Source organism: Silurus aristotelis, assembly GCF_946808225.1.
Source record: "Silurus aristotelis genome assembly, chromosome: 26".
NCBI classification, from domain to species: domain Eukaryota; kingdom Metazoa; phylum Chordata; class Actinopteri; order Siluriformes; family Siluridae; genus Silurus; species Silurus aristotelis.
In genome coordinates, this window is record NC_139599.1 from 1,097,182 (window position 1) to 1,112,722 (window position 15,541).

The following is a 15,541-nucleotide window of genomic DNA, read 5'->3' on the forward strand; positions in this document are numbered from 1 at the left end:
AACTTATTGTATGGAGAGTCAAGAAAGCCAAGAGACCGTCATTATTGAAAGACAAAAAAAAGCAAAAATAATAATAAACACAGTCTCATATGAAATCATTTACAGTAGAGAATCATAAACAAACAAAAAAAAACATTCTGACCCTCACAGTGAAGTTTCCCTCAGTTTTTCTAAACAAATATCTGAAAAATATATGAAATAATAAAAATAATAATAATCTAGATATCTAAATGAAACCTTTAAGTCACAACAAATATTCAATTATTTCACATGCAATGTTTATTCAGATTTTTTCTTTTGTATTGAAATATAAAGCTTCATATAAATAGAAGTAAAAAGTATAAGTAATACATCTTTACATTTTTATTTTTCAACATCGCCCCGTTTCTTTGCACTTCTTCAAAATCCCTTGAAGAGCACAACTTGAAACCCTTGGGTTTGAGATCTTTGCCTTGGAGAGACCTTGCTGATGCAGAAGTTCCACCTTGTGTTGTTGTGATGCTCAGTCTTGGTTATGGTTTATGACATTAAACATGAAAATGTCTTCCACAACCTCACCTCAGGAGCAGAGTTTAGCTGTTCCTCACTCAGGCTGAAGCTCCTACACAGCTGTGTGTTTCAGCTTATGACTGGGTTTCACCCTGTATATCAAATTAATGATCATCAGCACCTGTTTGGTTGAACTGATTCATTAGGTTCCTAAATTTTGATCCTAAAAAATCCCTGACTTTGGGCAAAGTGTAAGAACTGAAAGCCAAATGGTTCTCACACCAAATATTGCTTTGGTTTGGATTTCTCTTTTTATTTATTTACTTGCTATTTTGTTAATTGCTACAAATAATTTAGTAACACGTCTATTTACAACACGTAATATTTACTAAATTGTTTTACTCCTGCCTTAAACTTCGAACAGTAAACATTTCTTTTTATACTAATTTATTTGATATAAAATAAATCCTACGCTGTTTTTCCAAAACAACACAATCCTACAAAACCGGATTTCCTCCACCAATTACAGGAACTTAAAAGAAAAATCGAACTGGAATAATCGATCACACGTAACTGTATAAACGTATCAATAAAGAGAATAAACGTCCCTCAGCCTTGACGTCGTGTCTGATAAAGACAAGCAGACAGGTGTTTGGTGGAAGAAATAATTTTATTAGAAAGCAAACATTCAGTATTGCATTTGTAAATAAGTCAGTGAGTCAAATGAGTCAAATGAGTCGAATGAATCGAATGAGTCAAATGAGTCAAATGAGTCGAATGAATCGAATGAATCAAATTAACTCCTAATGGGAAAAAAAAAACGGAAATTTCTCGTTAAAACGGTCGCTAAAAGGCATAAAAACGTCAGATTCGTGTTTCTAAAAGCGTTATTTTTATCTCAGTTTTTGTAATAGTACTGTATTAAACAAAAAAAGAAAGAATGAGATAGAGAGATAGAGAGAGAAAGAGGGAATCACCTGTAAAAGCAGAAGCTAAGCGCAAAAAAGGTTTGCAGAAGTGATCAAATGTAGAAAAAATTAGTGCACATTCGTTCTCTGATTGTCTGCGCTCTGAGCACGTTTTTTTCTCTCTTTTTAACGTGGCCTACGTTCGCCAACTTTCGCCCGGAACTGTAAAGTGCTGGCAATGATTTTAAGAACAAACACACACACACACACACACACACACACACACAATTCAGTCCTTATATTGGTTCAAGGGTCAAAGATCATCAACCAACTAAAACCCGATATTCAGTCAGGGATTCACACGTCTGTGAAATCGCTTAAATATAAAAAAATCATTCATGGTTTTTCAAACACACACACATTCAAATAAAGTGGAAATGTACCGAATGAGTCTTTAAAACTCATCGTTTTCCTTTTTACATTGAAAAACCAGTCATTTGTAATTAGATCGACCCCCGAAAAGTGAGCCGTATCAGTTTTTTCCCCTCGATCTTTATGGAGATCTTGGAAACATTAAAACTCTGGCAGCAGAATTAAATCCAGATTTTGGGAAAAGTTCTGTTCAACATCACAGATAAACTTTTGTCTTCAATATGCGGTTTAAAATAAACCTTTCGTGGTTTCATCTGTCCAAATGTCGCTCGTGTGCCCCGACCTTTTTTTAGTACCATGGACCAGTTTCATGCAATGCAACGTTTCCACGTTCAGGGACACGTATTATTAAACACTATAACGTGTACATTATAACGTGTATATTACTACTAATTATTGTATATATATATAATGAAAAAGGGACCCATCAATAAACCCATCGTTAAAACAGAACTCGGTATTTTTGTAGAAAAAAAATCGAGTTTTCTTGGAGTTTTCTGTTGTCGCATCATTTGTTCTTTCCTCCATTTTTTAAAAGAAACTTTTCAGCTGTGTTTATTTTGTGGGTATTTTTTTGTGGTCTTAATCTATTGAAACAAGTGTGAAAGATTGGCACAAGTGATCATTTTTCAATAACAAGTGGAACATTTTTTATTCTTTCTGTGCAACCTGGTACCAAATGATCAACTGCCCGGTTCTGGTCGGAGGCCTGGTGGTTGTTGAACTCTGTATTAAATCATCTTTTATTTAGAATGAATAAGAGTCGACTCTCTCAGCTGAGCTCAATGCTGTTTCTTTTAAACCAGAAATGAAAACGAGTCAATCAGGAGTTGAAAGCTTTGACTCTTATCGCTGAACCGGATCAATTCGAATCACTACAGAATCACAAATCACTTTGTCCTAACCAGAACCCATGCCGATGAGTTCCTTTAAGGACTGGGAGAGTCAACTCTTTTTGGTGAGCTGAGTCAAATGAACTGACTCACAAAAAAAAGCTGCAACTGCCAGAACTAAATCTTTTTTTTGTGTCACTGAATCACATCTAAGAGTCGACTCAAACCCAAACGTGCCTTTTTTTATTCCTGACTGGTCGTCAATTCAATGAGCTGTTTGAGAGTCAAAAGAGTCGATTGATGTGACTCAGTGTAAAGAGCAGAAATACTCATAACTTCAGTACATTAACGATTAAAGAGTTGAAGAAGATGATTCACAAGAGTCGACCTATAAGAGTCAGTTCCAGACATTATTTCAATGAGCTGTTTGAAAACCACAAGAGTCGACTTGTATTAAAGAGCCGAGTCAAATGATCCGACTTCCTCAGGTTTTCATTGCTTGATACATAAGTGACTTATGAGTCACTTAAGAGTCGACTCCTATGAGTCAAATTATACAAATCAGAATCGAGCAATAAGAGTTATTTAAAAGCCAAAAGAGTCGACTCTTATTTTCAAAATTAAAGAGCCTTCACAAGCTGATTCCTCATTCATGACTGTTCAAACCGATGTAGAAATACAAATAATCATGTTTGTCTTTTGGACACGTCGCTCACACATCTCAGGTAACAAAACAAAAACAAAAAACAAACAAGAGCCAACTCTCCTTTTGCAATTTTTCTTCAGAAGCATTCAGCCGTTAGTGCTAAAATTTAGAGACCGTGAAGTCTTAATGATGAAAGTAGCATCTACAATGTAAAAAAAAATAAATTACACAAACATAAATGATGCTGTCGCTCCACATCAGACGGCGTTGCGCTACCAGGAAACTTCTCCCGAGTCAGCGATCCACATTCTTCTGAGATCTTTTCAGCATCTAGTGCAACGGTTTACATCGATTTTGAGCGTGTGATAGAAAAATACATATTGGAAAACATACCTTTTCTTGGGATTCGTTTTTTAAAATAAAAAAATAATGGATAGAGATTTTTTTATGGGTCACATGACAAACTATACTCAGGATTTAAATATGATTCCTTATACGAGTCACGGATCGGGATCGCTTTTTAATTTCGCCATGAACTACAAAAGTAAAGCGACGGATCACCAGAGACGGTCAGGTAGTCAGAATCCTCAGGTATGTTTAGAGGAGATGAAAATCGCAGCTCTGAAACGTTAAGATGTCCCACTGAGGTTCTCTCACACGTCCCGTTGAGGTCCATCAGTCACATTCCTCACGCTAAGGCACTGAAACTCGTCCTACTGTATATATGTAGAGATTTATCTTAAGAGTTCGTATGCGTTCATCAGAAACATCTAGTCTCCATAATAGTACACAAGATAATGAATTTCACGTGTCAATCAAACCCACGGCCAGTTCTGCAGGACATCGTATGACTTGTCATATATTATCTATGAACATGAAGCGGAAGACTGGTATTATTATTATGGACTTTTGACTTTTCTTCCTACGACAATTTGCCGCTCAAAACTAAATCACACGAAGCTTAAGCCCTATTCAGACTGTATTGCTTTTAATGTATACTGTTGTTGCATAAACAAATTATCCACTAGGGGGCGGAGCAGAGCTAAAACATCCCTCAGCACCCGATGGATTTTCTCTGTAGGACGTTTAGTGGATCCTAATATACCATCTAAAGTAGCAGATTAGCAAATAAACCGTGCTAGAAAATTGGTTTTGGAAGTTTTCTAAAGCAACTGAAGCCCCGCGCCTCATTGTTATCTAGATTGGTCTTGTAGCTCCAGGTCAGAAACATAATATAAAAATATGATTTACTGCATCTCAGTTTATCCCAAATGTTCCTCTGGATTCTGCAACTTCAACAAACCTGAAGATTCTGACTTTTGAGGAAACAAAGTTCTGAACCAATTTCTGGCTTTCAAACGAGAACTGCAGCGACTGCAGAGCTCAGAGCCTTTCTGATCACGTTTAGTTCAAAATATAGGGTTATATATATATATAACTTGCTTTTCTTCCTTCCTGTGTCCTAGGAAATATTCAAAACGTACACACTCGTCTCACACACCTGTCTCACTCTCACACACTCGTCTCACGAACCTGTCTCACTCTCACACACCCGTCTCACTCTCACACACCCGTCTCACTCTCACACACTCGTCTCACACACACCTGTCTCACCCCCACACACTTGTCTCACTCTCACACACGTATCTCACACACCTGTCTCACTCCCACACACTTGTCTCACTCTCTCACACTCGTCTCACTCTCACACACTCGTCTCACTCTCACACACCCATCTCACTCTCACACACTCATCTCACACACCTGTCTCATAGATTTATCTCACTCTCACACACTTGTCTCATAGACTTATCCAACTCTCACATACCTGTCTCACTCTCACACTCGTATCACTCTCTCACACTCATCTCACTATCACACACTCATCTCACACACCCGTCTCACTCTCACACTCATCTAACTTTTACACATTCATCTCACACACCTTTCTCACAAACTCGTCTCATGTACTCTTCCCACACACTCTGAGACCTTTTGTGTCTTACACACAGACACACACACACACACACACACACACACACACACACGCGCGTGCAGGAAAGGAGGAGCGCAGTGCTGGAGATTTGAGAGATTTGCTATAGATTACACGTCCTGAATATAAAATACAACTTTAAAACAAACCCCCCGAAAAACGAGAGAAAGTGTCCGAGCTCGTAGTGTTGAAATTTCACTGAAATTTCTTCGTCAATTTTTTTTCCCCATTCGGATCGGGAGAACGAGGGAGAACAAAAAAAAACAAAAAAAAACAAAAAAGGGGGGGGGGGGGGGGTGAAGAGCTCAAGTCACTTCTCCATCACCTCCATCAGTTCAAGTTCAAGTGCAAATGCAAATATAAAAGAAAAAAAAAGCCAGCAAAAATGATAAAAAGGATAAAACCAGTCTCATATTAAATAATTTACAGTAGAGAACCATAAGCGTAGAAAAAAAAAAAAATCGGACCCTCACAGTGAAAAGTTCAGTTTTTTCTAAACGGGGCCACGATGGAGTCCGACACGAGTCCAACCTCATGCTGGGAAATAAAAAATTCAGGGTTGTTGTTTTTTTCCGAAAAATGTTGTTGCATGCAAGCGTCCTGGATTACGAGACTCCGGTGTGAACTGCACTGTACGTTCGCTCCGTCCGTCTCATGAGGGGAAATAAAAACTGGTTAGTTTCAGTATGATTCTAAATGACAGCTGGGACTCAACACAAACACAGGCATTGTTCTGATACTCTACATCGTCTCCAAACATCTCCAACACCATCATCATCATCATCATCATCATCATCATCTTCATCTGGATGAGATTTACAGGAAACGGAATTCTGTTACACCTTTCACATGAAACTGAAACGCATTCCAGAAGATTCACCTTCGCTTACTGAGATTACAGGGAATTATTTCATGAATAATTAATTGTTCTTAAAAAAATTCCTAATCAAAAATATAATCTCCTCAGCTTTTATTACTAAAATCGGCTCTCTGATTGGTCGAATAAAAAAAAAAAATGTAAAAACACAACGTGAACGTTAAAAACAAACAAACAAACAAACAAAAAAAGCATCCTTCACCATGTCACGTGTTTTTTCTGATGCCGGGACTACTTTTCCTGATGGCGTAGGGACACCAGGGCACACGTTCAGGCTTGTACAGTAACCAGAACTAATTTTTCAAAACAATAAAATAAAATCTTGAATATCTGTTTGATCTGACACTTTACAGATGTTTAACCCTAATTAACATCTGTACTCTATATCTTAATACTGTGAAATCGTGAAATAGAAGGGTATATAACTAGTTAAAGAGTGAATAATGATGAGATGAGATGAGATGAGATGAGACGATGGCAGAGTATCGCTATAAAAACCTGACTTCCGTATCTTTGGAGCGAGATCATGGACCAGTCTGAGCTTTCCCGACGGACGCCGGAGTAACTGATCCTTTTCTTTCTTTTTTTTGAGAGAACTTAGTTTTTTTTTTCCCTCTGGAAAGTCCAAAACATTCAGTGCATCGCGAAATAAAATAATAATAAAAAAAGCAGGAATCTCCAGAAGAAGAGCGCTGAGGTGCTTTCAGGCCTCGTGAGAGGTTTGATTTCCACTGCGTTTTTTTTGGCTAAAAAGAACAATGGGTGCAAATCGTTCTTTTCTTCTTAAATAAGCAATGCCTGTGTTTGCTCTTTGAATACGGACTACCCAGCATGCACTGCTGCTCACGATAGTGTTTCAGTACTGTTTTTAATTCGTCCTTATTTACTCGGGAAAAAAATCGAATAGACCTGGAGTGTGCACTGAGACGCATTTCAGTCAGTTAAAGTAAAGGAGGCCTGGAATCATGTAGGGGCGTGGCCTCTTTCAGTCCTAGTAATAAAGGCGTGGCCTCTGTGCCTGTCAGTTTTAACAAAGTGGCCGTAACCAATGTCAGGCCCAAGATAAAAAGGCGTGGCCCCTGTCCCTATCAGTCTTAATAACGTGGGCGTGGCCAGTGTCTGGCCCAGGTGAGGAGGCTCTTTTCAAAATATCTCACATTTACAAGGTCGTCTATCGAACTCCACTTCAGCGAACTCCTGCACTACATTCTGTCGAGAGGAAGTTAATAAGGGCGCATTGAAAGCAGTACTGAAACACAGCCGAAACGTTCACGATCAAAACGCCTGCCTAGCTTTCTCACTGCCCGTTTATCCTCAAACCCTCCACAAACTCCGCCTCCTGCTGTCCGTCATGCGTGGGGCGACCCTGAACTCCGCCCTCGACCCCTAAAAGAAGAGGACTGGCTCCTAAAGTCTCCTCCACTCCCTCAGTCATGGCTCCTTCCTCCTCCTCTTCCTGCTCGACTTGGCCCTCGATGAGCTCCGGACTCTCGCTGTCCAGACGCTGCTGAGTTCTTACAGCATCCTTCTGCTCCCCGAACAGCGGCAGTTGCTTGAAGTCTGGGTCAAAGGTCAACGGGACGGCCAGGTTAAGCCCCGCCCCTGAACCCCGGTACATATCGATGCCTTCGGGAAGCATAGACTTGATCTTGGGGAGCCATCGTTTACGCACCCGACGCGCATTAGTGCACATGTCAGCCGCGATCACGTTCATCTCACTCTCTTTAAAGTTGGGCGCGAAGTTCTGACAGTAGACTGGGAAAAGAGAGAGAGAGAGCGAGAGAGAGAGAGAGAGAGAGAGAGAGAGAGAGAGAGAGAGAGAGAGAGAAAGAGAGAGAGAGAGGAAGAGAGAGAGAAAGAAGAAGCGAAAAACAGCAATAAGACAAATAAAAAACATTTAATTGATAGATAAAACACTTGAAATAAGTAAAGGAGGTGTGGCCTGTGTATCAGCTTTTCCAAAGGAGGCGTGGCCTGTGTATATAATTTTTCCATAAAGGAGGCGTGGCCTGTGTGTCTGATTTTCTAAAGGAGCTGTGGCCTGTGTGTCAGTATTTCTAAAGGAGGTGTGGCCTGTTTGTCAGTTTTTCAGATGATGTATCACACTCTGAGTTGCATATTAATCTATAAACACACCCCATTTAACAATTCTAACTATACCTGATAATAAATGTTTATAATAACTTAATTAACATTAAGGAAGACGATTACATTTCAAATATTTACGTACGTTTCACGGCGTTTAAAACTCTGCTGTCCAGAGGCTTTCTGCTCGGGTCGCTGGTCGAGGAACGAATTCCAGTCCCACAGCTGTTTGCCAGAGTGTTTCTGCACGCGTGCACACACACACACACACACACACACACACACACACACACACACACACACACACACACACACACACACATACACACACACACACACACACACACACACACACCACAGCCACCAGGGGGCGCATAGGGAATAGAAGATGTGATCTTTCAGCACATTTTCATTTAACTATCGACACACACACACACACACACACACACACACACACACACACACATGCACACACGCACACACACACACCACATCCACCAGGGGGCGCATACAGAATAGAAGACGTGATCTTTCAGCACATTTTCATTTAACTACCGACACACACACACACACACACACACACACACACACACACACACACACACACACACAATGTAAAGAATTTATATTATTATTTAGTGATAATTATTACATTTTTGACCTAAAAGTGTTTTTTCCTCAGCTACACAAACACAGTGCATCACTGGCTTCCTGGCTGGGATTCGACCTCATGACCTTCTGATCTCCAGGGCTGAACTGTCTGCACCAGGAACCTGACACAACTTATCAGGAAATCCGTGTAGCTCGAGGGGACGTGTTTCACACATGACTCGCTCGCTAAAAGAGCTTCTGAGCGGGCAGATCAAACGTGTGATCTTTGCTTTACGAGGCCCTACGACGCCCTGCCCCACGGCCATCACCTGCTACACGTATCCCAACACGCTTCTCAAACAAAAACCTTCACAATCTCCAGCCCATGTGCTGATACACGGGATCATGTTTAATACAGACATGCAACGCAAAACCCTGAGAGGGAGAATGCACAGTCTTGGAGAAGGGGGCGGAGCTAAAGCTGAAAAACAGCGTGTATAATCGCACTGACGACGTTTCTGCATACGAGAAAAAAATCCTCGCTTCGATTTGAGGCTCATTTTTTAATGATGATTTTTTTTTTTATTTATACATAAATGTCAAAATGAGCATTTTTTTTTCCACAGGTCTGGTTTTTTCCCGTTCTTTTTTATTTCAGGGCACCGAAAATCACCCGAGTGAACCGATATCAGTGATATACATCCACCACACACTGATAAAATCCACATTAATGAGCTGAAAGGTTAGCAAAGGCGAGAATCGCATCGTTCAAGAAGGTGAGAGCGCCTACACAGCAAAATCCCCAGCGTTGGCTTCACTCGTCTCAGAGTTCATCTGTGACCACTTGGACTTACAGAAACCCCGTAGGTGGTATTTCAGCACTGGGGATTTTGATGCTCTCTCGTGTGGGACGTAGAAGCGAAAGGGGCGTGGAAAACATGGAAAGGGGCGGAGCTTCCAGAGAGTCATAATGTGAAAAAACTAAGAAAAAACCCTACAGGATTTTCGGTCGTTCCAGATTTATACGTCAAGCTGGCAGATGTGTAGCTTTTATTTCAGGACGAAAAGAAGAACTCGTTTTCTTTCCTGATGATCAAGAGCCATGAAGTGCTTTGGTTCAGACAGAAAGCAAATCATCAATTTGCTTAAGTGCCTTCTGACTTCTAACGCATGGCCCTTTAACAGTGCAAATGAAAAAAAAAGATGAAATAAAACCAGACGTTTTTTTCCTGTTGTGTCTGCTGGAAGTTACAGCTCTACCTCTGCCATGTTAATCTGTATTCTATGTGACTCTCAGGCCTCCGTCTCCGTAGTGTTGCGATGCGTCGTATTCACGAGAAACAGTTTAGCGACGAGAACTCGATCTACATATTAATTATTGGTCACAAATTATTGGTCAATTTCTAAACAATAAAAGTGTAGCGCATCTACTGATAATTATATAGAAATAAATCGTTTTTTACAGATGCAAATATTCTAAAAAACGCATCCTTATATATATATTTTCCATTTCATTTTTATATATCATCCAACAAAAATAATAAGGTTCTTTATGCAATATAACAAAATTAAAATGTATAGATATATATTTGAACCCCAGCCAATCAGAGACGAGTATTTAAACGTTCTTTTTCACAAACCTGTCGAAGAACGTAGCAAGAAGTCGCCTCAACAAGACCTTGTGTTTAATTCCAGCGCACAAGTGGCAGTTCATCAGCTGTCCTCTGGTCATGAAGACTCCCGTACCTATGTGGACACACACACACACACACACACACACACACACACACACACACACACACACACACAGAGTATCCATAAACAGTGCTCTGTTATCCCACAGTGGGATGTTTGCAAGTCTGGTGGCACAAAATGACCTCAGAATGTAAATGTAACACACACACACACACACACACACACACACACACACACACACACACACACGGTCCATTACATCACCCGAACAAACAACCCGGACTGTTGACTCGCGGGCAAAAATGACGCATGTTGAGTATATTTCAATTCAGTTGCTACTGGATGCGGCACTTAAAGCATCAAATCCACGATGCTGTCGGATTCTGGATCCTGATTGGTCAGTGGGTGTCGATTAGTTTCCAGATAGTGGCACAGCTGAACATCACACCAGACGATCCGTGTGTAAAAACTTCAATCAAGAGCTGTTTATGTGAATAATGTGACTCACAACCCATAACTGGAACAAACTACACAATATATTCGTGTGGATTTTATAGCTGTTGTTTTTTCATTCCGCAGCGACTGACAGAGGAGAAGAAAACGATTTGGTCGCTGATACACATACAGGGACATTTACAAGACGCACTTTTTAAAAAAAAAAACCTGGATATTGTGAGGAAAGTTCGCCAAAAACGGCTTAAACTATTCAAGCTTTTTCATAATTTTTCATAGAACCGTTTATAATTTTGCGTTTTCTTTTCTGTAAAATTTGCAAAAAAACCCCACACAATTTGCCTTCATTTCCAATCCCCAGGAAACCTGTAATGTACATAATAAATACACAGGAAACCCCGGGGTGATGTGATGAGCTGAATATCTGTGTTTCTGCTACAGATGATGCATGTGGAGGTGCAGTTGTGGCTCCAGTGAAAGGAGACGTGTTTAATTGTATTCTGACTGTATGAGATCCTGTGTGTGATGCAGCTCTGTTCTACTGCACTTCTTTATTATACTGATGCTTTCTATAGACGTGGCATCATAATGATGGGATTAAGAGGTGGATTGATTTCAGGACGATAATCATCTGCGGTGTGGAAACGGAGACTTCATCACACCATCCTGTCGTTTATATTCTTTTTATGTGACACAAAGAGTCGTTTATTTCTCACGTTTATATGGACTTGCAAAAAAGTGATCCTATTTAAACAAAAACAATGTGACCTTAAAAATAAAAATAGCCCTATAAATAAATATAAACGACCCAATATACTTTATACCCAACAATTTATTTATAAAAAAAAAAATACCGTAAATTATTTGTTCATACATCCTGTTTTTTGTGCCTCTATTTTATTTCTTTACTAATTTTTTTTCATTAAATCAATTTGTATGCATTTATAATTAATTTGTTTGCTTTTTAATTAATTTTAATTAAATTTGTTTAAGGTGATTCATTAGATTGTAACAAATTAAATTATATTCATTGAACCAATTAAAAAATCATTAATGCAACAATTCAATAAACAATTCTTTTTTTTAATTAAGATCTTTTTTACTTTGAAAAATGAAAAAAAAAAAAAAAAAAACTCACCTGCGACTAGCTCGAGTTTTTCCCCTGGGTCGCCCTCGGTGTAGAGTTTGGGGTGGCAGCGGTAGCCGATTTGGCTAATAAGGCTAGCGGGCAGAGCCACTAAATCACGACGCAGCAGGACACAAGGACGACTTTCCAGAGGCACAGGAACCATCTCAGGTTTATCTGTAACTAAAATAGAGAGAGAGAGAGAGAGAGAGAGAGAGAGAGAGAGAGAGATAGAGAGTGAGAGAATGAGAGAGAGAGAGAGAGAATGAGAGAGAGAGAGAGTGAGAGAGAAAGAGAGAGTGAGAGAATGAGAGAGAGAAAGTGAGAGAGAGATTGAGAGAGAGAGAGAGAGCGAAAGAGAGAGAGTGAGAGAATAAGAGAGAGAGAGAGAGAGTGAGAGAATGAGAGAGTGAGAGAATGAGAGAGAGAGACAGTGAGAGAATGAGAAAGAGAGAATGAGAGAGAGAGAGAGAGAGAGAGAGAGAGAGTGAGAGAATAAGAGAGAGAGAGAGAGAGAGTGAGAGAATGAGAGAGTGAGAGAATGAGAGAGAGAGACAGTGAGAGAATGAGAAAGAGAGAATGAGAGAGAGAGAGAGAGAGAGAGTGAGAGAATAAGAGAGAGACAGAGAGAGAGAGAGAGAGAGAGAGAGATAGAGAGTGAGAGAATGAGAGAGAGACAGAGAGAGAGAGAGAGAGAGAGAGAGATAGAGAGTGAGAGAATGAGAGAGAGAGAGAGAGAATGAGAGAGAGAGAGAGTGAGAGAGAAAGAGAGAGTGAGAGAATGAGAGAGAGAAAGTGAGAGAGAGATTGAGAGAGAGAGAGAGAGAGAGAGAGAGAGAGAGAGAGCGAAAGAGAGAGAGTGAGAGAATAAGAGAGAGAGAGAGAGAGTGAGAGAATGAGAGAGTGAGAGAATGAGAGAGAGAGAGACAGTGAGAGAATGAGAAAGAGAGAATGAGAGAGAGAGAGAGAGAGTGAGAGAATAAGAGAGAGACAGAGAGAGAGAGAGAGAGAGAGAGAGAGAGAGAGAGAGTGAGAGAATAAGAGAGAGACAGAGAGAGAGAGAGAGAGAGAGAGAGTGAGAGAATAAGAGAGAGACAGAGAGAGAGAGAGATGATAAAATCAGTTAAAAACATTTTAAATTAAATTACATAAAAAAAATGTAATTATAATTTGGCAATTATAATAATTTTTTTTTATTATTCAATTATTAGTCATCAATCATGTAGTCTCAAATGATTTATAATGGTCTTTTCTTTAATTACACTACATTTATGAAATAATTTAATTAAATTATAATATATTCCTGTATTTAATTTTCATTCTTGAAATTTAAGATTTTTATTCTTTTTATTTATTTCATTCAGGATTTTTTATGACGTCAGAGCGGTTCAACGTGAACCGCATATCGTGTGAAATCTCACGTTCATACGTAACAAATACGAAAAAAATCTTATAAAGAATAAAAACTCCTAAATGACGTGATTATTTTTTCCTCACGGTTACGACCAGCTTGCGACTGATTCTCGAGAAATAGCGAAACTCGTTTCACATCTCGTAATAACCCCTGAACTCACAGTGTGACGTGTCAAAAATCACAGTATGAGCTAGCCGTATGAATTAGGTGACTTGTAAATGAACTGATTTGCATTAACCCCGCCCACTGCTTTGTCCTAATTTGCATATTCATTAAACAATGAAGAATTTGTGAAACTCTGCTTAGATAAAATTCTCAGAAGTGTGAAGAAAGTTTTATACTTTTCTTCACTTTTTGTCTCTGATATCTTTTTTATTGACCTCCACACACACCCACACCCACACCCACACCCACACACACACACACACACACACGGCTCTCAGGTATCCCACACTGTGACCCTGCCATGTCCGAACTCATTAGGAAGCGAATAGATTACAGGAAGTTTGGAAATCCGAGGCTCTAGACGCCTCACTCCATCTTTCCAGACAGAACTTTTTTTCTTTCTTTCTTTCTTTCTTTCTTTCTTTCTTTCTTTCTTTCTTTCTTTCTTTCTTTCTTTCTTTCTTTCTTTTCCTCAATGCATCAGCATAATAAAATAATCTGGAAATATTTTTAACATACAATTATTTATTTATTGCAAACACACACACACACACACACACACGGCGAGGTCAAAAGTATTAGGACACCTGTCTCCCCCCCCCCCCCCCCCATTATTAAAATGCCCCTGTCCAAAAAAACAGCTCGATGAAGATCTGCTTTCCATGGGTTGGATGTGGTGGAAGATCTTCTGCTATAAATCTCTGACCCTGTTAAACATGATGAAGGTGAACACACCCCAGGCCTCCTCACCTTCTCACCTGCATCAGTACCTGACTTCACTCACACCCTCGTAACTTGATGAAATCTTACGAATCTCCACAGAATCTAGTAGAACATCTTCCTAGAAGAGTGCAGCTCATTATAACTGTATACTTTTGATCATATAGTGTATATGCATTTCGTTGCTATGCACCTGTACTATGCAATGACAATAAAGTTCTATCTATCTATCTATCTATCTATCTATCTATCTATCTATCTATCTATCTATCTATCTATCTATCTATCTATCTATCTATCTATCAGATCTTTTTTAATTTTAAAGAAAGAGAGAAAGAAAGAAAGAAAGAAAGAAAGAGAGAAAGAAAGAAAGAAAGAGAGAAAGAAAGAAAGAAAGAAGAGAGAGAAAGAAAGAAAGAAAGAAAGAAAGAAAGAAAGAAAGAAAGAAAGAAAGAAAGAAAGAAAGAAAGAAAGAAAGTTCTGTCTGGTTCATGCTCTTGACTTTCACCCACTTTGGCAAAAGGAGGTTTTTTTCCATTTCAGTGAGTCTCTGATTAGAATCTTTTTTTGCTCGTATTTTGACTCATGGAATAACGGCATGTCCTGCATATTCAATAAAGAGTTTCGATTTGACTCTTAGCGTTCTCACCACACAGCTACGTCTCACTTCAATCCCGAGAAGCTCGAGTAGTGAATCCTTCAAAAAAAATATATGTAAAATAAAAAATAAGTTTTAACAAGTTTCCTGTTTAAACAATAAACAAAATAAAAATAAGTATGAATTAATATATTAATAAAATGCAAAAAATAAAATAAAATGCGGAACACGCCTGAGAGCCTCGTAAACGCATCATCAACACTTCAGAACTCGGTTATGGCTTTTAGTTGTTAAATTTGTACGAGACGGAACGAAGAAACGCGTCGAACACGTACGAAGATTCCTATATTCCTACATTCTTCTCAAAATCACAACAAAGTGCCAAAAAGACGACGTTGACGGTGTTCAGAGACGTTTTTTTGGATTCTTGATTCATCAGAAGGTGTTGGTTCGTTTCCTGAAAGCGGATCAGCTACAGATCACACCTTTATTTATATTAACACTTGTAATCGTTAC

The 15,541-nt window shown here is 39.2% G+C and overlaps 2 protein-coding genes across 20 annotated transcripts in view; one reads left to right on the forward strand and one right to left on the reverse strand.

The window, feature by feature from the left end:
• Positions 1-1,140: 1,140 nt before the first annotated feature.
• Positions 1,141-15,541, reverse strand: part of nacc2 (NACC family member 2) — a 40,195-nt gene continuing 25,794 nt past the window's right edge. For 4 of the 19 annotated variants that reach the window (XM_083531335.1, XM_083531337.1, XM_083531336.1 and 1 more), the window contains exons 3-7: positions 12,141-12,311; positions 10,495-10,600; positions 8,409-8,506; positions 5,190-7,933; positions 1,141-5,089 (exon numbers count right to left, since the gene is read on the reverse strand). In XM_083531335.1, coding sequence (XP_083387461.1) covers positions 7,476-7,933; positions 8,409-8,506; positions 10,495-10,600; positions 12,141-12,311 — 833 coding nt within the window. In that variant the 3' untranslated portion in view covers positions 1,141-5,089; positions 5,190-7,475. The other 15 variants (XM_083531328.1, XM_083531334.1, XM_083531339.1 and 12 more) reach the window with 15 other exon arrangements.
• The window catches only part of ak1 (adenylate kinase 1), a 162,012-nt gene continuing 154,423 nt past the window's right edge, over positions 7,953-15,541 (forward strand). Inside the window, exon 1 of the mRNA XM_083531405.1 lies at positions 7,953-7,969. The gene's annotated coding sequence lies outside the window, so the exon portion shown is untranslated. The remainder of the gene's footprint in view (positions 7,970-15,541) is intronic.